The sequence below is a fragment of the Peromyscus maniculatus genome, chromosome 3 (assembly GCF_049852395.1).
Source record: "Peromyscus maniculatus bairdii isolate BWxNUB_F1_BW_parent chromosome 3, HU_Pman_BW_mat_3.1, whole genome shotgun sequence".
Classification (NCBI taxonomy): Eukaryota; Metazoa; Chordata; class Mammalia; order Rodentia; family Cricetidae; genus Peromyscus; species Peromyscus maniculatus.
The window spans coordinates 118,048,695-118,072,334 of record NC_134854.1 but is presented as its reverse complement, the minus strand read 5'-3'; the positions used below and the strand labels follow the sequence as shown (position 1 = coordinate 118,072,334).

Genomic DNA, 23,640 nt, shown 5'->3' with positions numbered 1-23,640 from the left:
ATGTTTTCTTTCATTAGGTGGCTTTTACTAAATACCTTAAACTTGTGTTTTTTCTTGGAATCTTACATGGAATACAGCAGACTATTAAGCCTTTGAGTGTGTTCATTTATCAAATTTTTTGTTTTTCAAGTCATTAATACTTCTAAGACTTAGAAAGTCAGAAGTAAGATTTAAGAAGTACTAAAATAGTAGATGATGTGAGCACTGTTTGTCTCACTGTTGTTTTTATCCAAGTATTATTAATTTTTAAAGAGGAATTATAGTCAATTTCAATATTAACATTATAAGCAATGTATACATTATATATTAGTACATATAGATGGATGGGAGGAGTGATCTTTAGGCTTGATCATGTCAAAGCTTGAATATTTTACAAGTATACGTGAATTATGTTTATTTCAAGTCCTAAGGGATGAATTTTATTTTTCTAGTTTAGAGTTAGTCACTTTCTGAGAGTGGAACAATTTTTGTATTGGGAGCAGATAGCAGGATTTATGCCCTTGGTCACCTCACTGATTTTTTTTGGTATTTTCTGTCTGCCAAGTAAGATATTCTCCTAAAAATGCCCAAAAGTTGAGAACACAGTGCCTTAGAGCAGAAGCTCGTCTGTCTGTAAGGGTCTAGCAGGGGTGTCCAACCTTTTGACACTGGTGTGACAGACACTGTGGTCCACAAATGTGTTGGACCATAGTCATAGCTGTCCTGGGGTACATGTGGTCAGGTCTCAGGTTGGACATACCTGTGAGCCTTGTTGGATCCCCTGTTCGAAAGAGCTCTTGAGTACATCTTGGTTTGGAGGTTATAGGAGATGACATGTTAAGGACACTTCCGAGCTTCTGAAAGTGACTGAAGGTTCTGTGCACAGCCCCTAGGCCGCAGCAATGTGGTCAGTCTGATATTGCCTTGGACATTCATGGAGACCATGGTAGGAGCTGATGGGGTCAGATATCAGGTTATTTTTCCACCAGCTTTGAAATCCAGCTATGATCAAACTTTTAACTGGCATTAATGGACAGTCATCTCTTATAAGTTCCTTTACATTATGACTTATGGGTGTAAACATAACTAAATGTATCCCTTTTTTCATTGAAAATGAGATTTATAGTTTTGGTAGGATATACTGTTAATATTATTGGATAAAACACAAAAATAATTTACCTGCATGTCATCTTGTTCTTTATATTCTTTTGATATAAATTAAAAATTGATGGTGTATTTTGGAAAAAAAAACCTTACTTCCACTGAATCTTAAAGCAGGATTATATAATATCCAACTGTAGCTGAACAGTAGTCTAATAATAAAGACTCTTTTAGGTAACTGTTACTCAGTTTTGCTGCACGAGTGAGATCTTATTTAAAATACCTATCTAGGCTCCATTAAAAACTAAAAGGCTCACAGGTTAAGAGCACTGACTGCTCTTCCAGAGATCCTGAGTTTAATTCCCAGCAACCACGTGGTGGCTCACAACCATCTGTAATGAGATCTGGTGCCCTCTTCTGGCCTGCAGTCATACATGCTGTATACATAATAAATAAATAAATCTTAAAAAAAATAATAAAAACTAAAAGAAGTGATTTAGGGAGCTGAGAAGATTGCTCAACCATTAAGAGTATGCACTACGCTAGCTGATGACCTGAGTTTAGTTCCCAATCCACATCAGGTGACTCACAAAGACCTGTAACTTCAGTTCTAGTGTATCTGATGTCCTTTGGCTCCCACATGCACCTGCACGCATGTGGTGCACAGAAACTCTTACTAGCACATGTATGTTCACGTTTAGAAAAATCTTTAAAAAGAAAATCAAAGAAAAGAATTAGTCTGTAGCTTCATAACCTCATAGAGTTAAAAATATTTTGCCTGAGTGTGATTAGTAGTATATATTAGCTATTAAGATAATGCTATGGGCTTTCTGAAACTATTTGAGCCAGCTGAGTGAGGGGAGGCATAGCTGTATGGGTGGACCTTTAATGTTTTTCCAAAATAACTTCTGATCTGAAAATAATTACTAGCTCACAGTATGCTACAGTAAGACAAAACACCCAGTAACAGTCATGTGCAGCCTTTTCCTGCCTACTTCCTCTAATGTTGACATCTGATGCAATTCTAGAACAATATTGAAACCAGAAATTTGCACAGATGTCTTTCTATACCTAAGCTATTGAACTTTTTTTTAAAAAACATTTTGAAGTGTTTTTTCTTTTCTTTTTCATTTTTAAAAATAGCATCTGTTAAGAGTTTCACCATGACAGTCAAATTTTATATATATTTTTTGAGATTATAATATAATTATGTCATTCCTCTCCCCCTCACTCCCTCTAAAGTCTTCCATAAATCTCTTTGCTCTCTTTCTAATTCATGGCTGCTTCTTCCATTAATTGTTGTTATATACATATATACATGTATATTCCCAAACACAACCTGCTTTATTGGTGAAAGTATTAAGGCAACTCCATGTAGTTAAAAGGGAGGTTTATTAGGTAGGGGGTTTTACTTACAGCAAGTAAAGGGATAGGTTACAGGGTCTGGGAGAGGTGTTTTCTGGAGAACTCTGCTCGGTCTGCCATCCAACATCTAGGATCACCAGGAACCAAGAGAGCAGGCACACCCGGATCTCAGGTCTTAAGGGCTCCCGTCTAGGCCCTGCCTCAGGGGCAGGCCATAGGTAGGTGTGACAGTTACCAGAAACCTCACTGGGGGTAGTACTTCTGGGTCAAAGCTGGAACAGCTACCCACTACACTGCTTAGTCTGTATAATGTTACTTTTATATATATCTTCAGGGCTGACCATTTGGGCAGACTGTTTCTCCAGTGCTCAGCATTCCTTAATTGGCAGTAGTTCTTTGGGAAGCATTGAGGTCTCTTGGGCTTTCTCCTGTCCACATTAGCATGTCTGTTGTTATCCTTATTCACTTTTTGTTTAGGCAGTCATATTAATGAGACTTTATGGGCGCAGGTTCTGACATTGCAAGAGACACAATGTCGTAGCCAACTTCTTGATCCTCTGGCTCTTACTGTCTTCTGCAATGATTCCTAGCCTTAGGTGAGGGAGTTGGTTTGTAAATGTATCCATTGGGACTGGGCTCTAGAACTCACTTTGGTTGGTTGTGGTTTTCTGAAGCGGCCCCCTTACAAAAAGAAGTTTCCTTGATGAGGGATGAAGACTACACTTCTCTCTGGGTGTAAAAGTAAATATTTAGAATGTAGTTGGGGATTGTGCTGGTTAGTAAAGTGGTGATTGTAGATTGTCCTCTAAGATCTGTGGTCTCACTAGCCCTGGAGAGTTGGCGATTTCCCTCTTGGTGAGTGAGTCTTAATTCTAATTAGAGGAGTGTTGGCTACTATCGAAGTATGCAGGTCACTATTGCACCCTTAGAGTTACCCTGCCATGTTGGTTGCTGTTGTGGTTCATAGGCATGGCATCATAGCCAGGGAGATCTGTTGGTTCCTTCCTTTGGAAGCTTGCATTGTACCTTGTGGTACCATGAAAGCTAGTCCTTCAGGAGCAAGCTTTCAGGTTAGTTCCGCTCAGGAGCCACAGGTCTCTGTATCTGAAATGCATGGTGTCTTCAGCAGTACAGACCTACCTTCCACTTCTGGGGCCAACCAAGGGCAATAGCAATAGCCTGTAATGTTTGGGAATCTCCTGACTAACAACACAAAAGAGGCCTTCTTATGCCTGGTGTAGGGGTTTTGTTAGATGGTCTTTAGCTTTTAGAGGGAACATTATCAGCCCAAACGAGAAAGTTTCATTTAAACTATATGGGTGTATTTATATAGATGTACATGTATTACAGTTGTTTTAGGTTGATAATTAATGGTATGAACATTTCCTAAAGGGTCGCATTATGACAGTTTTTATTCATGTATATAATGATCTTTTACCCCTTGTTACCCTCCCTTCCTCCCTCCCCCTTCCAGTGACCCTCCCCTTCAACTTCCCAGCCAGTCCCTCTTCTACTTCCATGCATCTCTCTCTATTCCTCTCTCCCCCCTCCCCGAGAGAGAGAGAGAGAGAGAGAGAGAGAGAGAGAGAGAGAGAGAGAGAGAGAGAGAGAGAGAGAGAGAGAGACTATGACCCAGTGAATTTATTCAGGGTTACTTAGAGAAGCATGGCCAACTTACCCAGTGACTATCACCTATAAAAATGTCTCTCTGTCCCCAAACAACTATTAAATGCCTAGTCCTTAGGCCTAGATGAGGCCTGATGAACCCCTCCCCTACATGACAGAAAGGTGATTTGCTCAATCTTGTACAGGTAATAACAGTTATACTTTTACCATGTTTTTTAAACATCTACATTTATTTGTGTGTGTATAACTGGTTTTTGATATTTTCGATTAAAAAGCATTGTGGAAGATTTACTTAGATTTATATCTTTAAGCTGAGTGTTGCTCATTGCTCATTGATAGTATCTGTAAGACTGGCCACCTAGACCAAGTGTTCTTTTTCCCATTCTTATTACCTGTCCTCCCCTGTCTCCATAGGCTGGTCATTTAACCCCCAGAAGATGGCTGAACCTGCAGGAGTACCAGAGCAAGAAGCTCATGTCAGAGCATGGAGTGCGTGTTCAGAGGTTCTTCGTTGCCAGCACTGCTAAGGAGGCTCTGGAGGCAGCCAAGAGACTGAGTAAGCTGGTCCAGGGGATGAGTGTTGGCCATCAGTGGAAGCACGGGACAGGGCTTCCCACTCCTGTGCCTTTGCTCCGGGTTATACTACCTGGGTGGGAACTCTGAACTGCAAAAGCAAAAGAACACTTGAATCAGGAAAACTTGATTCTTTTTCTTGAAGTAGCAGGACATAGGGGTCACGTTGTGGGAATTTCTCTTAAGTTTTCCTTTGCATCCTCTTCTATCAACTGTGGCTTAGTGGTGGGAAGAAATAGGGCTGTAGATGAGGCATGAGAGTGACATCCTTCTAGGAGCCTCTTGAAAGCCAAGATGAGTGATTGGAGGAGAACAAGGGGAAGGCAGGCAGCAATTTCAGTTTTTTTTTTTTTAATGTCATTCACATTGGCCTTGAACTTGTGATCCTCCTACTGAGAGCCAGGTGCTGACGTCACAGCTGTGTGCTGGCAGAGCCTGGCTGAGGGCATAGGGCATAGTTTTAAGCTCCAACTATTTTGCCCTCCCATTACCAGTTCTGACTGCTTACGAGGTTCTCCTTTCTGTGCCCCTGGTTCCATAGCTGTAGAGCAGGGCTGTGCTTCCCTCCCACCACTGCCGTCTTCTGGGCCCTGCTCATTGTAGTGACGGAAAGTCTCATTCATGTCCCTAGCTGTGGGTGGAGAAGAATCAGGTCCTGCTATCTTCTTTCCAGTGACAATTCTGTGTGGTGGCATAAAGATTCTCTTATTGTAATTTGGATTATAGTATCCAGTATTAATAAAATGGGAGCCACAAAGAATATTTAAAATTCCTAATAGTCTTTAAAAAGAAAAAAGTGATAGGTGAAATTAACTTTGATAATAAATTTAATGTAGCCAGCTAGCAACATTTTATCATAAGACTAATATTAATGAGTATCAGGATCTTTTCTTTTCTCTTCTCCTTTTCTGAGATAGGGTTTCATGTAGCCCAGGCTGGCCTTAAAGTAATCCTATTGCCGAGGATGGCCTTGAACTTCTCTCCTGTCTCTGCCTCCAGACTGGTAAGATTATACGTATGCATCATTGTGCCTGGCTCATATGGTCTAGAACTCAGACCCAGGCCCTGTATGTCACACTGGGTGAGAATTCTAACAGCTGACGTACCCATAGGACCGTAGTCGTTACAAATCTTATTTCTAGTTTACACTATGGCACATCCCATTTCACAGGAGTCTCATTGCCAGAGATCAGACACCGTGACAACTATATAAGATAGTGTAGTTCTGGACACTAGGAGGATTTGAATGTGCCTATAACCTTGAGGACCAGTTTTTTTCCTGCTAGGCCTGGAGGAGATCCCTAACCCCCTTAGTGACCTTGAGGACAGACTGGGTAAAGGATGGTTTCCTAGAGTTTTTTCCAGGAAGGGATGATTTTTGTTTTAGGGATTGAAAAAATGAGAAAAAAAAAACAAAAAAAAAAACAAGTTAAGTTGGTCTTTGCTTTTCATTTTCCTCTGTATTTCTTCAATGCAGGGGCCATGTACTAGTGTTCAGGCCACTCTGGGAGCCACTGATGGCTTCCATGTCCCTAACCAGCTTAGACGTAGCATGGCTGAATGACAGCATGCCCTTCAGATCTTCATGGAGTTAGGAACTTAGTGAACAACCTAGCCGCCTACTTTTGGGTTTATTTTTTAGAAAATACTTATTTGGTCATCATTTCACAGTTGGAGATTCTAAACTATGCTTTTAAGATAATTCTTGCTATTGGGAAATTAACCGTGTGTTCTGTACTTGGTTTACAAGAATGGAGAAAATGGACAATAGAACAAGTTTAAAAGAAAATAAAAATTAAATAATGAAAATAAACTGTTTAAAAACCTGAATTTTATTTTTGATGGTTTTTAAGATATTCATACTAGATGAAGGGCTTGAGAATGGAAAAGGGATTAAGAAAACCAGATCTGATGAAGGAAATGAGCACAATACTGCTGTGCATGTGTGCATTATTTCCCTGTGAGTGCCTACGATGTTCTTCAGTGGTCAGACCAGTGGAGGTTCTCTGTGTGGACCCGCTTATACCTAAATAAGAATCAGGGAAGTAATCAAGAAGCTCCTGTGGGGCTGGGGAGACAGCTCAGTGAGTAAAGTATTTACTGAGTTTGATTCCCTGGAAGCCGCATAAGACAGGGAGGAGGGCTGCAGCAGGTCATCCTGGGAGTGAGTGAACAGACTCACAGACAGTGAGTAGTTGTCTTAGAAGCAAGGGCTCCTCTAGTTTCTGATGTTGAATTTTGTTGATCTGAGAGGAAATTGTTGACTTTGTAAAAGGAGATGATACCAGTTCTAGAAGGTTTAAAGTAAAACAAGTTGATAGTAGAAAAGAAAGGAAGTGTATGTGTCACTGTTAACTGTGCCTATAGAGAGCCAGGCAAATGAATATGGTGGAACTCCATAGTGTTCATCTTCCTGCCACTACAAGATTGACAAGGAACCACAGGCACACTTTTACCAAATAGATTTGAGGTTAAGATTAAAGATGGATTACATATATGTCTTCCTGATTGTGCTTGGATCTCCCATATATATATTTATATGAGTATTAATATGCTAATGTAGAAAGTATGATATAAACTTGCATTTTGTCATCATCATCATCAGGGACATCTGATTTCAGGGGGCTCATTTCAGTCATAATTCAAGTTTGTGGGCAGATGAGATATATATAAGTAGTGTCCTGTCAATCTTGTGTTAGGAGAACTCGTATTTTAATGTATAATGTCTTTTTACTTTTCTTATATTCAGATATTGTGTTACTCACCTTTGTCAATGCTGTGACCAAATACCTGTCCAGAAGCAACTTAAGGGAAAAAGTGTTTGTTTATTTATTTAGGCTCACAGTTTGAGAGAACACAGTCTGTTGTAGGGGGAGGCATGGCAGCAGGTAGCTTATGGGGAAGGAGTTTAATTTTCACAGAACAGGTTGCAGAGAGCAGATGGGCAGTGAGGTCATGCTATAAAACCTCAAGAGGTCTACTTCCTCTTCCAGGCCTCTGCCTCCTTAAAGTTCACAACTTTCCAAATAACCCTACCAATTGGTGGCTTAGGATGTGAGCTTGTGAGTGGTATTTTACATTTTAGCTTACAATTGATATTTTTAAATAAAATGGTGTATAATGAAAGTTTTTTATAATACATGTTATGAAAGTATTGTGAAAAATGCTCCTTGACAATAGGTGTACTTGTGTTTGAATGTAGCCCCCAACCCCATATGTTTCTTTTTGAACAGATTGGGTATCTGAACCTGTAAATGAAAATTTCTGTATCATCAGCAAGTCCCTCATACCTAGCAGCTGCTCCCAAAATTACTACACTGAGTCTTATAGTAATTATAAATGCTTGGCCAGAACCTCAGGCTTATTACTAACTAGCTCTTACACTTAAATTGACCCATAATTCTTATCTATGTTTAGCCATGCGACTTTTCTTAGCATGGCATTCTCATCTTGCTTCCTCTGCATCTGGCTGGCGACTCCCGACTCCGCCCTTCCTCCTCTCAGCATTCTTAGTTTGGTCACCCTGCCTATACTTCTTGCCTGGCTACTGGCCAATCAGTGTTTTATTAAACTAATTTGAGTGACAAATCTTTACAGTGTACAAGAGGATTATTTCACAACAGAACCCCTAGTCCTGGTCATCGGTGAATCAGATCAGCTGTGTTTATACTGTTACTCTCCTAGACATAACAGAATATGTTGCCTCTCAGGTGCCCCAAACTTTCTTACTGTTCCATGTCCTCTGTAATGCCTCTCCTGTCTTTTGTATTTAGTCCATTACCAAAGCTTGTCAATATTAAATATAGCATTTTTACTTTATTGACAAGAAAACAGGCAAGATTAGGTTTAAAAAAACAGCCAACATTGTTGAGTTAATAATCAGCAGAGATGTGATTCGCACCCAGCTCGAGTAGATTTAATAGTGCCCTCATGCATTTATCTCTTTGCTGTCTTGATGACAAGTCTAAGGAGATGGTTTGTATGGTTCAGTATGTTTAAAATTGAAAGTGAATATTAATAAAATTAGAAGGTTGTATTAACTTGATATGGCAGGTTCTTAGGTGCAGTTTATAAAACCTGTAATTTGCAGATACTTTCTTAATGACTCATTTTGTTGTATCTCTTTGGGCAACAGAACATTTTGCTGTATAGTTGTGGAAAGCTTGTTAACTTGAACATTTGTTAGAATGGGCAATGCAAAGCTATTATTTCTGAAATACAATTTGTAATGATAAGATATTGATTGAATGAGATCCTCATTTTATTGCACTGAAAACAGGTTTATATCTGATTGAGAGAATAAATTTGGTTTGGTAAATGAAAATTTTAATATGTGGATCATTCTCACTTACGCAGCAGTTTATAATAGTGTCTTAAGCATGCTTTAAAGAAGGAAGAGTGCCTGAGAGATGGCTCAGTGGCTACACATACATCGAAGCCTGATGAACTGAGGACCTTGTGGGAGCCCGTTCTGGGGTTCCTCGTGGCTTTACCCAGCAGGTCCGAATAGAGGATGATCAGGACCACGGGCCTGAGTGCAGGTGTCTGAGATGGTCTGCACTTGGCTGTGTTGGGGGAGGAGGTCTTTTGCTCCACCCCTTGGCGTCTCTATAAAAACCCTGGACCAGAGACAGTCCGGGCCCGTTGGAATAGGTTCCAGGCCCTCTCGAGGCTATCCTTTATTTTCTATCTGTTTATCTCCACAAGATTCTCCACTATAAATCCTTCTATCTAATATTTCCTGCTGCTCGCACTCAAGAAAACTCTGGGAAGCTGTGGGGGTGGTGGGTAAACGCCCCACAGAATGGCGCCGTGAACAGGGACTAAAAAAAAGGGACTAAAGAAAGGGGAAAAAAGGGACTAAAGAAAAAAAGGGACAAAAAAAGGGGGGACTAAAGACAAATGAACAGGGACTTAAGACAAAGTAATAGGGACTAAAGATAAAGGAAAATAATAGTTTTATTACAGAGTTTTTGGTGAAAGTGCTGAGTTAGCCCTGCCAGTGGAAAGGCATGCCGGTGTTATGGAATATATATATATTTTTATATATATTTTTTGGGAAGGCAGGCGTTTTATCCTCGAGAGAAAAGGAAAGCGGACTGGAAGGATGTCCGATGCTGCAGCGAAATTCTCTTCTGTCAAAATTTTCTATCTTCTATCCCTTTCTCAATTTCTATCTGTGATAAGTATAAGGTATAGGGTAGTAATATAGTTTAGGAAAAACTTAGAAGTATAAGATTGTGTAGGAAAAAATAAGTAAAGCAACTAGACAGAAAAACTCTTCAATTTTCTAACTTTGGGGGCTTTGAAAGCAAACTGGGGAAAAAATCTTTCTTTGGGCTTTACGGGTAGTAAAAAAGCTCTTCTTTGAGCTTATGGGGAAGAAAAAGTTTCCTATGGAAGCTTTTGACCTGGGGACAGCTGAAATGCTAAGTCCAAGCAGCAGGAGAAAGTAATTTCTCCCTGAGGCAAAAATGGGGGTGTAAGAAGTCAAAGTTTAAAGTTGGGAAGTTTTGGGAAAAGTTGGTCTTTCTCCTGGGGGAAAAAATCTTTCTCTTAAACTATAAAACTTTTCTTGGAAAAATTTGGGGGGAAAATCTCTCTAAAAAGCCTTAATCTTTCTCTTAAGAAACTTAGAAACTAAAGCCTTTAACTTTCTCAGAAGGACAAAAATTAGAATCACCTGAAGATATTAGTATGGGGACCACCTGTGATTAGCTCTAAGGGAAAACAAACTTAAGAGACAGCAAAACCTCTCTAAGTTCTCTTTCAAGCTTTAAATATCCTCTCTGCAGTGCAAGAGGCTGGAAGAAGTTCCTAAAAGCCCCTTCTAAGCTCTGTCTCTTCAAGCTAGTAAAAGACAGTGGGTCAGAGTACCCTGAGGGAAACGCTTGGGGAGAGTAAAGGTGAACAGCTACAGAGAGCCCAAAAGGGCAGGAAACTTTGCCTGAGAAAAGCAAAAAAGCCAAACTTTTCAGTTACAGCTGAGCTGAGGCATCAAGGGTTTTGTTGAGTGAGCATTTCAGAATGAAAAGGTGCTCCTAATCGTCCAATGCAAAGATTCCCTGAAACTGTTAGCATTGTATCCTCGCTTCTGAGCAAAAACCCAGAGGCGACTGGCCAGCGTCTCTGAGTTGGAGTGCATTTCGGGGATACTAGGGTTCCTGCGTTGTAAACTTCCTGGAGCACAGAGCTGAGGCAGGAAGGTGCAGGACCCAGGGGAAGATTGCTAATGAACAAACAAAGCTAAAGCCTGTGGGAACGGCACAGTTGTCCACTTTCCTACAAGTCCCGGGTTGATAGGTCCACGACTGCAAAAAGAAATCTGAAAAGCTTTCCTATTAGAAAAAGGACCTTTCTGGGAAAACAGTAAAGCTGAACTGGGTCTGAAGCAGTCGTGCTGCTGAGTCAGAACGCTGTCTGGGGAAAGAGCCCAGCCAGGGCAGAACAGAACTGTCCAGGAAGTAAAGCTTTCTTTTCTGTCAGAGAAAGCACCTCTTTGAGAAAAGCTTTGTTTCAACTGACTCTCTGAGATGAGGGAGTGTAGCCCTAAGGGGTGATTGCCTTTGGCATAAGCTCTGTCCTGAGCACCCAGACAAGCAAATGCAACCCACTGGGGGACTGGGCCAGGTGAAGGCCTGATGAGGCAAAACACCTGTCCTAATGGGAGTTTGGAAATGGCAAAAACCTCCCTTGTTAGATTTTCAGTCTGTACGTAAACCACACAGACCCCGAAAACAGACAGAAAACCCCTACCTTCAGTAGCAGAGAAAGCCGCCACTGTAGTGTTGGAAACTGTTTCTGGGGTAGAGGGGATAAACTGAGACCAAACTCTGGATACTGTCAGGGAGAAAGACTCTGAAGAAACAGAGGGGACAGATTCCTCCCCAGAAAATGCATGACCTGACAAAGCTGCTGGGGGAGAAAAAAAGCCCCTACCTCCAAAGGCAGCTAGCAGAGGTACAGAGCCACAGACAGATACCTGAAGCTCTGCATCTGGGGAAGGAAGGAACAAGCAAAATGAGATTAAATCAGTGGGAGAAAATCTCTCTGAAGGAGCTATGGAAAAGCTGTTGTAAATGATCTTGTTTTTCACTGACTGGCTAAAACAAACACAAGCCCCGAGCAAAGTTGCTATCAGAAATGCCAGCCTCAATGCCGGCTAATGAGGCAGGTGTGGTTCTGATTCGGGGGCCAGTGTCTGATGAAGGAGAAACACCTGTTGAAGCCAGCTGAGGAGAGACCAGAAACCTCCCAATGTCCCATAGCTGAAAATGTAAAATGCTTGTTCAAATCTCCCGTTACAAAAACAAAAAACTTTGTTCAAACCTCCCGGGCAAGAATTTGTAAGCAAGTCTGGTAAAAGAGAACCAGTTGACTCTCAGACCCAAAAAGAACTGTGGGAAATGATATAAGGGACTGATATGGGACTGATATTATTATGGACTGATATAAGAGAAATGCATTCTGGGAAAGGTAGTTTTTCCGCTAAAGATGGCGACATTGCCCTGAAACACTTTTGTCAGCTCAAAAATACATTCATGGTAAACTTAAAATACAGCCTTTAAAAGAATAAGGAGGATAATCATCTAAGAGTTTAAATGTCAGTTCCAATGAAAAATTGAAAGGACACGGAACTAGGCGCTTCGCGGTTTGGGGCTCTGTTGGTAAAATGCCTTATTTACCCTAATAGCTGTGCAAAGTTTTTACGGCAGTTGGATGACAAAAAGCTACCTATAAGAGCAAACAAGCCACTTAAAAATCCTTAAAACAAGGGAAAGCAGTTTATACACTGAACGTTGTCTTAGATATGAAGAAACTTATGTTGAAATTAAAAGTTCTTTGCCTTTTGAACAAACTGCAATGAGTAATTCCTTTGCAAATTGAATGAGACAAGGAAACAGGCATTCAAAAAAGAAATGACTGCTTTCTAGATGGGAAACAAACCAGAAAATCTAGCTGTCTTACAAAAGAGTTGCTTTACATGAAAGTTCCTTATAAGAAATGCTAAATATCACCACTGCTAATAACATCAGGAGTTAAAGCTAATGAAGTGAAAATACTAAATCCTGAAACTCAAGTAAAATGAAAAGATCCCTGCTTGGGATTATGGAAGGGTCCCGATCCTGTGTTAATATGGGGTCGAGGACATGTTTGTGTTTTTTCACAAGAGGAGAATGAAGCTCGGTGGTTACCGGAGCGTTTGGTAAGGAGCGTGGAACTAAGAAAAGTCAGCTCCAATGACGTTCCTATTAAGGAACCAGAATGAAAGTGGCTCGATTAGTGTTTCTGAGGTTTTGTCACTGGTTTAATGCAAACAGTGAGGAGATAAGAGTTCAGAGCTGTGCCACTTTTGGCTTTATTAGCTCCTTTAGAAAAATACCTTGTATAGGTGTGCAGTATTGATGAAGAGCTTTACAGAAGCTAAATACGGTAATTTCACCCTCAGCGTGAAGTGAAGTTTTTCTGTAGAACAAACCAAAAGTGCTGCTGTAATAGAAACATTTGTCTGAATTGAAGCATTTAGGGGAACTACTATGAATTTGGGTGAAGGGACAGCCTCTAGTTAAAAACCGTTTACCGCTGACAGTGCATCTCTGCCGGTCCAAACGGCTGACAGAAATGGCAACTTTGGAGTGTGGCGTCATCCGGAGAATGTTACAATCCCCTAGCAACAAGTATCACAACTCTATAATGACAACACTCACTAAATCCCAGTGCTTTATAACAAAGCTGACTATAAACTCTAAACTTTAGAAATGATATACGTACTTCCTGTCTAGTAAGAGAATCTTTCTGATAGAGATGGTGATAATAATTAAGAGTAAGAAGTAGAGAGACGAATATAAGATATGTGAGTTTGTAAAATTCTGTCTTGTTAGATCTGTGTTAAGAAATCTTTAGGTGTTTGCTAAGTTAGATATATGCTAATGGTAGCCTATATAAGTTTGTAAAATAGATCAATAGAGTTCCTTTAAGAATATAAGCTTGTAAGATGCTAGTTGTAAATGTAAGTTTAAATAAGAAATAAGATAAGTATATAAGAAATAGGAAATATATTTGCTAAAGTAGTTCTATAAAGTATAAATAAGTAGATGTTAATATGTTGTATGTGAGTTTGTAAAAATGTGTAAATGTTGAATATGAGTCTAAATGCTTTGCAAGGCAAAAAAATGTTATATGTGAGTTTGTGAAAAAGTGTAAATGTTAAGTGTGAGTCTATTAATGTATATGGTGAAAACACCTGAGACACAGGAGATAGTGTCCTAGTAGACTGCAAAGTAGGCAGTCGAAATGATTTCAAAAGCTCCAGAAGCCACTAAGAAGCTAAGAATGGCGGACGCCAGAACCAGCACAAGGCATCCGCAGCTGAGATCCGTGGAATATCAACGCAGCACAGAAAAACCTGAGCTAACAGCAAAAACGGTGCGGTTTAAAATCTTACTATAACTAAAAAGGTCTGTCTGTGAGAACAAAAGTTGCAGAGACGCTTGTTTGAACAAAAATTATTAACTGCAAAAAGTTTTGGTTAAAAAAGTCTCTTCATATTTGGAAGTGAAAGCCTGATACCAGAATTTATTTCTTGTTTAAACTTTTTGAACTTAAAATGAGATAAAATTACAAAAACATTTTGGTTATGGATTTCTTCAAATTTGGAAGACTAGTACCAATATTTATCATTTGAATTTTGGTACTTAAATGAAATGAACAATAGAGATTTCATTGCAATGGGACAATTTTGAGCTTACTTATAGTAATGACCTAGGAACAGTTTTCTGGAATTGGGTTAAAAATGGAACTGTTTAAATGAAGAAATGTATTTCTACTTAGAATCAAGATGCAGTTTTGTGTGTGCATATATGCTTTATTAACTGGTGACTTATGAATTGTTTTGTGGAACTGTTTATGTAAAAATGGAATTACTTATGGAACTGGTTTTGTGTTACAAATGGAACTGTTTAAACAGAAAAGTTTGGGTTTTCTAACTAGGCTTGAGATTTTGCTTAAAAATTATAAAGAAAAGGAGGAGCTATGAGATTGAATTATGTTCGCAGAAACCTATTGATATTAATGCACCCTGGCTTTGTGGAATTGAGGAAATGTTTAAGTTTGATGTGAATACATCGAAGTTTTTCCTATGTTCTGTTAACAAGAAAATTCAAATGACTGAGTTAAAGTTGTAAGATGGAGAAAATTGTTAACTATATATAGCACCATCTATGCTAATTCTAATGGTTCTGTTAAGAGTTTGCTTTGAGTTGTAAGATTGAGAGAATTGTGACTATGTATAGCAATATTTATGTTAACCTGTTAATGGTAATGATGAAGCTAAGGGATTCTTTAAGTTTGTAGTCGCCTTAAGAGTTTTGGTTTAGAAAGGGCTTGAGGCAGCTAAGACTGCTGTGGTCACCTTGGACCTAATTCAAAAGAGAAATGCCATCTATATCATCCTCTACTCCCATACTGGGAGGTGTAACAGCTATGGAGATTGCTGTAAGCCATTAATAGTTATTTTTTTATATATTAAGAAGGGGGGACCTGTGGGAGCCCGTTCTGGGGTTCCTCGTGGCTTTACCCAGCAGGTCCGAATAGAGGATGATCAGGACCACGGGCCTGAGTGCAGGTGTCTGAGATGGTCTGCACTTGGCTGTGTTGGGGGAGGAGGTCTTTTGCTCCACCCCTTGGCGTCTCTATAAAAACCCTGGACCAGAGACAGTCCGGGCCCGTTGGAATAGGTTCCAGGCCCTCTCGAGGCTATCCTTTATTTTCTATCTGTTTATCTCCACAAGATTCTCCACTATAAATCCTTCTATCTAATATTTCCTGCTGCTCGCACTCAAGAAAACTCTGGGAAGCTGTGGGGGTGGTGGGTAAACGCCCCACAGGACCTTAGGACCCACATGTTAGAAGTAGAGAACCACTCACGTTGCCTTCTGGCCTCTGCATGCACACTCTGCCCTACCACAAGTGCGCGCGCACGCGCGCGCGCACACACACACACACACACACACACACACACACACACACACCATCTTTAGGTGCTCTAATCAGGCATGTTGCTGTATGTTTTCTTTTCATAAGAATTAAACTTCATGAATGTAATCCACAGATTATGAGAGAACACCTACCATTGCTTTTCAGTTCTCTTTAATGTACACCCAGGACTATCAGCATTACTCAGAAGTACTTGAATATAAATGCTGATGAAACATCTTGGACTACTACCTTTCAATTTTGGGATTCTCTACAATTTGTCAGTTATTCCTATCACATGGCCAGAAACTCTCAACATTTCATTAAACAGGAAAAAGTATATTTATAAAACTCCAGCTTTTTTTTTTTTTTTTAAATCAGGGAAGAGAATTGAAATATAAATGGAGAGATTAATCTTCTGTGAGTTAATGACATCCATCCTAAGATGGAATTGGCTAGCTTGGGTTGCTTTCAGCTATGGCATGTTTCCATTCATCAATATAAGAACTTAACTCTTCGTTTTATATAATTACATCCTGAAGCCTGGCAAATTACTTATACCATTAAGGAATTCTACTTCTCTCTACCCATTGACACTGATTGACAGCTACTGTTAATCCTGTAGACAGTTAAATACAGCGGCTTCCTGGACTGTTGAGCCTTTGCCCTATGATGGTGTATATTGAGATGATCCTTTTTTCTTACAGTGACAGTCAAGGATGGGTTTGATGTCTGTGAAGTAAATATTCATTATACCAACCTATCACCTCCATTATTTTGACTCTGGAATCAGCAATGCAAAGATGCTCTTTCAGTCCTAGTTGTCACACCAAAGCTCAAGGAGGTCTGCTTTCTGGAAACATGGGTGCTGGGAACAGAAGGAGGTTCCTGTGCTATAGTGCAGTTGTCTTTCTGGCTGCTAGTGGCTCCTTGGATGTTTTCATAGGTTCTGAACCTGATTCGCTGGCCTTGGTGATTTTATGTGCTTCCCAATACCATTTTTTTTTCCTTTGTGATTTATTCCATGTGGAACACCTTTCCTTTTGTCCCTTCTTCCTTCTACTTCTGCCCTTCTTTGTGTGGTGCTTAGACTTGGACCTGGGGTCTCATGAATGCTAGGCCAGCATTGTAATTATTGATCTATTATCACTGGCCATGGAGTCAGCTTCTCCTGCTTGCTGCTAGCAACCCTGACTCATGCAGATGCACAGTGCCCATCATAGGTCCTAAACATTGAAATGCACCATGGGCATTGTAGTGGTGCAGGAAATTTTCACTTGCTAAAGCTTCATTGTGTGTGTACCCTAAAAGAGTACCTGATTAATGGTTGGCCCTAACGGTATTTATGAAAATAATTCTATTCGTTAGGCCTTTAATAACATTTCCCATTATATGTATTTTTGCAAAGAAATCTCTTTTCTAAAACATTTTCTTTTTCCTGATTTTTCAACTATAAATGGGAGTCTCCTTGGAATGCCTCAGGGCAGGAGTATCTTTTCAGTAACTGTCTTGTGTCCCTGAACAGAAGCATCAGGAGAGCTGCAGAGTCAGGACCAATCAGGAAGGCTCTGCGGAGGCAGGCCTAGGGGAGTGGATACAGAGCTTTCTTTCTAGCTCCTTAGGAACCAATGGGAACATTGCTTTGGAAGCCAGAGCTCCAGCTTCAGTTTGGCAGTGCAAGAAAGCAACACAGTTGAAACAAGGAAGATAGGAGCAGGGCATTCAACCTCTGGCCTTGACCATGTGCCTGTCATCCTCCCAAACCCATTGCTTCGTGTAATCCTCAGTTAAACCAAAGGAAGAGTATCAGGAGATTTCTGTTTACCCTTCAGTGTGTCTCTCCCACTAGTATGCCTTTAATGGAGTTAGGTATTGACTTGTTTTTTTAAAACTTCCTCATTGACAATGAACAGGAAAGCTGTGTTCCACGTGGCCTCGTCTTCCAGAACCTCAGCGTGCATTACTTACTTTGGTCTAATTTACTTCATTTGTGAACTGTAGTCTTGAGTGTTTGTAGAATGTCTTACACAGTTGAAAATGCAGAAAACTTTTGCTTGGAGTAAATGACACAGGGGCTAGTGCTGTAGGATTCCTCTGAATGTCTGGAATTTTTTTAAAAAATTGAAACACATAAATCTTTAATAATTTTTACGGGGGTATGTTCATTGTTTTAATCTTGGAAAACAGAGAAAAGTAAAAACCTAAAAATCCTTTTTATTCCATTATCCAGTGAGAACTTGTATTAATGTTAATTTTACATTTTCCTATTCATTTATTCCTTCCTTCAGTATTTTGCTCTATCTAGATACTTCAATAGTGTAACTGCAATGTAATGAGTTTGCTTATAAGGTTAGAAAACAGCAAATAGTTTTAAAAATATGTATTAAATATGATTATCACCCAGACGGTATTTTTTTTCTTAAAAATATTATTTCCACCATTATATAATAATCTCTAGATTGACTATGCTGTTTCCTATTGTGATATTTTTTTCGTTGTTGGCTTATCAAGGAAGGCTTATTTTTTTAGCGCATGTGCTGCCCAGTTTTAGTAGCTCAGGATAATAGAGTGATTCCTTGCAGATTCCCTATGTGGCCTGCTTGTGCTACCCCAGCAGTGTATACTTCTTTCATATTTCACTCTGCCTTCTTCAACAAGTGGCTTCTGGAGATGACCTGGGAAACTTGCAATGGCAACCACTCCGAGGGAAGAAAACGTTCAGGACTGCAAATAGAGATTTGCTTGGACTTCATACCTCACTTTCACCTAATTCCGATGTCTGAGACCAGTCATATGGGCCCAACAGCGACATAGTGTCTCACTGTTCAGCCCTTGCTGGCTTGGGGCTCCATGTAGACCAGGCTAGCCTTGAACTCAAAAATATCTTCCTTCCCCTGCCCCCCAAATGCTGGGATTAAAGATGTGCACCACCACAGCTGGCCGAGTATTTATACTTAAATTCATCCTTTTTCTTTTTCTCCTCTTCCTTCTGCTTTTTGCATTTGTTTATTGATTTGCCTCTGTGTGTGTGTGTGTGTGTGTGTGTGTGTGTGTGTGTGTGTGTGTGTGTGTGTATGTGTGTATGTGTATGTTTGCCATGGCACTTTTGTGGTGGTTGGAGGACACCTTGCAGGAATGGGCTCTCCTTTCATCATGTGGGCTCTGGGGGTCAAACTTAGATCATCAGGCTTACAGGCAAGCACCGTTACCTCACTGGCATAGGTTTTAGACTCGTGAGAAAATATTTGGCTCTTTGATTTGAGGCTGAATGTGATAATGGGCTACATAGTCAGGGTACTCATCTCCCTCTACTTTGCTGGTTATTTCAACACACAGTTTGTTTGACTATAAAATTGAGAATAATGTGTACTTAAAGGACCATTCAGATTAAGGAATAAGGAAAGCAGAGTGCACACCTCATATCGATGAGGGACTCACCAAATTTCTTTCCTTTTTCTTTTTTAGACTGAACAAAACCAATGTTTTGAGCTTTCCTCAGAAGAATATAATAGCTATTAACAATACCAATAACATATAAGAAATAAAATTTCTCAGTGCTTTTGTGATAACAGCTAAGTGTTAAACTATTTACATTCTCAGATGACTGGATATTGAATATATTATTACTCATATATATTGCTGGTTGGTATTTTCTAGGAAGATGGTGGTATATGAAGTCCAAAGCTGCATAATTTTGAAAGAAAATGAAAATCATTCTTGCCTTTACATTGCAACAGAATAAATATTACCTGAAGAATTATGCTTTTAAGATGCTGTGCTATTCTCCAAGGTGGTTATTATAGACACTGACAGTGTTTAATATGCTCATAAATAGCAGTAACTCTCCACCTGAGTTTTCTAGGTTATCTACAAAAAATAAAAACTCAGGAAATAAATTAGAAGCTATAAAGGAATGATACCACTTTATCTACCTTAGAATGAAAATTGATGTGTAAACAACCTGCCTCCATTATGTATTCTTTTTTCTTCAGTGTGGAATAAACTAAGATGTTTGGGAGTCGGTTATTTCTCTCAAATTAAATGTGAAGCCAGTATTGGAATTTTTCTTTTGTCTTTAGCCTTTTATTTGAGTGAATGTAATAGTCACGTCTGTATAAGGAAAAGGAAACAGATGGGGCGTAGCTAAAGGGAAAATAATGCTAGAAGTATTTGTTATGCAAAGTGATACTTCTCAGTGTCTAAAACTGCTTCCTGTGGTAGAAAAAGAAACAGCTGTAAATAAATACATCTTTTCTTTATAAGTAACTTGCCGATTAGCATCATAAACAGGTAAAAGAAGTCTGGATCCCATTAGGACACTGTTGCTCAGACTTTGTTTTGTCCTCTTCTTTGGAACCAGTTTACACCCACTGTGGTGTACTGGACACTGCATAGCATGGCAGGGGTTGCCTTTCCCAACCCATCCATCCGCCCTTGTACTTCTTGTGATGTTCACTGTGTGTCCATAGCTGCGTTCTCGTCATCTTTGTTAATGGTTTTCCTCTACAGTGTGACTTCTCCCCCCTTTTATTGAAAATAGATTTTTTTCTCACATAAAATATTCTGATTACAACCACCCTGACTCCTCCCAGTTCCTCCCCATCTCGTCACTCTTCCCATCCAGATCCACCCCCTTTCTGTCTCTCATTAGAAAGAAACAGGCTTCTAAGGGATAATAGTACGATAAAACAAAAATGTAATAAGATAAAAGAAAAACTAACACATCAGAATAAGACAAAACAACAAAGAAAAGAGCCCAAGAAAAGGTACAAGAAACAGATATAGGCACAGACTCACTCATTTGCACACTCAGGAACCCCATACAAAACACAAAACTGGAAGTTATACTTATATGCAAAGGACCTCTATGGTAAAAAGAGAGCAAAAATCCCAATATATTAATAAAATTAAATTAAAAATTAAAGTTACGATAGAATTAAAAAAAATCTATGAGTATAACAAAATGCCATTAGGAGTCATTTTATTTTATTTTTTTATATTTATTTATTCTTTTTACAGTAATAATATTTGTTTTCTGCTAGGTCCCTGGGTTAGTTAGTCTCAGATTTTTGGTTGCTCAACCATGTTCTTTGCTGCTCTGTTCATAGTAGCCAGAAATTGCAAAAACCCTAGATGTCCTTCTGCACATAACTGGATAAAGAAAATGTGGTACATTAAAACAATGGTCTGTTACTCAGCCATTAAAAAAAATGAAATTAACAGGTAAATAAATGGAACTAGGAAAAAAAAATCATCCTGAGTGAGATAACCCAGACCCAGAAAGACAAACATTGTATGTATGTGTGAATATTAGCTGTTCAGTCAGTAAGAGCGAAGCTATAATCAGTAATGGACTTGGGATAGTGTGTGTGACACAGATCTCCCTAGAAAGCAAATAGAATAGTTAGTTATGGCTGGGTTTGGAAGGACTGGAAAGGGAGGATCAAATCGGGAGGGCAAGGGAAAAGGGTGAGGGAAGGAACACTGGGAGAAACCGCCAAAGTTAAGGGCTATGGAGGGGTAGTATGGAAACTTAGTACTAGAGAAGCTTCCTAAAGTATCTACATATATGAAGGTGATCGAGATGAAATCACCCAGTAATGGGGGAGATGGAGCCCCAACTGGACATCTCTCGTCACCAAACGAAGCTTCCAGTACCAGAACTGGGTTACATCTAATTGAATTGTTGAAAAGGGTCCTGTGGGAATCCCCAAATAACCCAAGCTATTGCCTAGACTCTAAGTTGCTCTCCACAAACTGACAGCAAGGCCCCATGCTGAAGACAGCACCGACCACATCCCATTGAACATGGAGAAGTCGAGCTGGTGCCTACATGGAGCCTTCAGCCCTACGTTCTAGTGTCTTTGGCACAGAAAAGTACTCCGCATGCTACCAAAAGAGAAACGTAAACATCAACCCAGGCACAAACCCTTTGATCTGCAGTGGTGTCCTGCCTGTAAGATATGCTAGGGCAATGGTGGCACAAAGCTGTGAGAGTAACCTGATTTGACTTAAGGCCCACTCCGTGAGATAGAGCCCATAACTGACACTATTTCTGTGACTAGTGTGATTTATTATACCTTGAAGATGACCCTGGTATTGGCCCTGATTTCTATTTTTGAGACAGTTTCTCCATCCTTAAGTTGGCCTCGATTATTATTCTCCTGAGTGCTGAGATTACAGGTGTGGACTGCTACACTCAGCTAAGGAATCTCAGCTAGTCCTCCTTAGGAAGGAACGTGACAGCTTTAAGTACTAACCCATTGGTTTGCAAAGCATTTAAAGGAAAGATGAAGAAGAGAAACCCCGTAGGAACAAGTGCTAGGCCTGGAGTATGCCAACAGATGGATAGCTCCAGGCTTTATTTCAGGGCTGAAACCATTCCCATTCTTTCTCTTTGAGATGGGACCTTACCATGTCGTCTTGGCTGACCTTGAACTTACAGTCATCCTCTTGCCGTTGTCCTCTGAGTGCTGGGATGGCCCACCTTGCATTCCAGGTACCTTGACTGTCATGCAAGGTTCAAAGGTAATTACTGAATGGAAACTTTAATAAAAGAGCAAACCCCGGAGCCCTCCATCTGCAGTGAAACTTGTGGTGTGTGACTTCTCTGATGTACAGACAGTGCTGTTCCTTCTGTGCAGTTGGGTATGTCCTTAACTTTTGTCTAATGGGGAAAGCTAAACCAAGGAACAGCATCCCTAGGGCAGTGGTGGAGGGGAGATGCCATGTTAGTGCTGTGGCCTGCTGCTAGCCTTGGTGGGCTCTGCTCTAGAGGGTCTCTTTAGGCTGGTCCTCACATCACACGCCGCTAAACAACCTTGGTCAAAATGTAGAGGTGTTAGACCAACTGAATCTGCTTAGACAAAAACAGCTCATTAAGTGAAAACAGTTCATCTCCCAGCGGGGGCTGTCTGAGCTCCATCAGGTCACATTAACACAAGTCCGAGTCTGCAGTGGCCTTTTGTTCTGCTTACATTTACAGGCTGTACTTTCACATGGTTGTGTGCACATGTCAGTTGAAATGTGCCCTAAATGTCATTTCTGAGTCATTTTTTAAAAAATATCACCATTTCCCCTACTCTTGCGGGGAGGAGATACTCTGCTATTAGCTATTAGTTCTCAATCTCCACCAGATTTTTCTTTGTTATAGGATGGGATAATAAGGAAAACATGTAGATTCTCACACTTTTCATGGCTCTTAATTCATTAACAGTTACTGTGGTCCTGCAGGGAGTCGGGTGCTGAAGTTGCAAGGATGACTAAGAGAGTGGTGCTTCGTTGATGGTCGTTGCCCAGCAGAGGTACTGTGGCATACCCGCAGGAATAGAGGGAGATAAAGGCATGCCAGGAAAGGATGTCTGCATTCGCTGCAGTGGTCAGGGAAGCCTCCCCAAAAGAGGTGAAGATGGTATCTCCTTCCTGACTTGTCATTGAATCAAATATATTTAACGACCAGACTTTGTTCTGACACTAAAATGGAGACATCGGCATTTCTCCCCTTCCTTTCCAGTCGCAGGAAGATGAAGTCTCAAAATAATTGGCACAAAATTAATACTTTTGAGTAGAGATGTTGTAATTGTTGGGTTTGCTGTTGTGTGTAAAACTCATTTCTTGTTAAAGAACAACCACACAGTGACAAATGCCGTTCTCAAGACGGGGATGCCTGCATCTGCACTCCTGACGTCTTAGACAAACATGTCTTGTTTTACTCTCATGCAGTTTTAACTTCTTTAAGCAGAGCACAGTTTGACAAAGTGGGGGCTTTCATTAACTCACACATATGCTAGATGGTGGGAATATAATGATGTCATGCTTAGAGAACTCTTAAGTGCTTTGCTTGCCTTATCTCATTGAAGACTGGATTTTCGTTTTTGATATTGGGGCTTGAACCTAGGTTCTCATTCATGCTAAGCAAGTATCTTCCACTAGCCTATGTCCCTAGTCTTCTTAGATTATAACAAAATTGTAACAAGTTCTCACGGTGTCACCCAAGTTGACCTTCAGCTTGTGGTCTTCCTG

The 23,640-nt window shown here is 40.1% G+C and overlaps 1 protein-coding gene across 1 annotated transcript in view; it reads left to right on the top strand.

Moving 5' to 3' along the window:
* The window catches only part of Suclg2 (succinate-CoA ligase GDP-forming subunit beta), a 294,010-nt gene that overhangs the window by 70,829 nt on the left and 199,541 nt on the right, over positions 1–23,640 (top strand). The window contains exon 2 of the mRNA XM_076567432.1: positions 4,486–4,627. Within this exon, the coding sequence (XP_076423547.1) occupies positions 4,486–4,627 (142 nt within the window). The remainder of the gene's footprint in view (positions 1–4,485; positions 4,628–23,640) is intronic.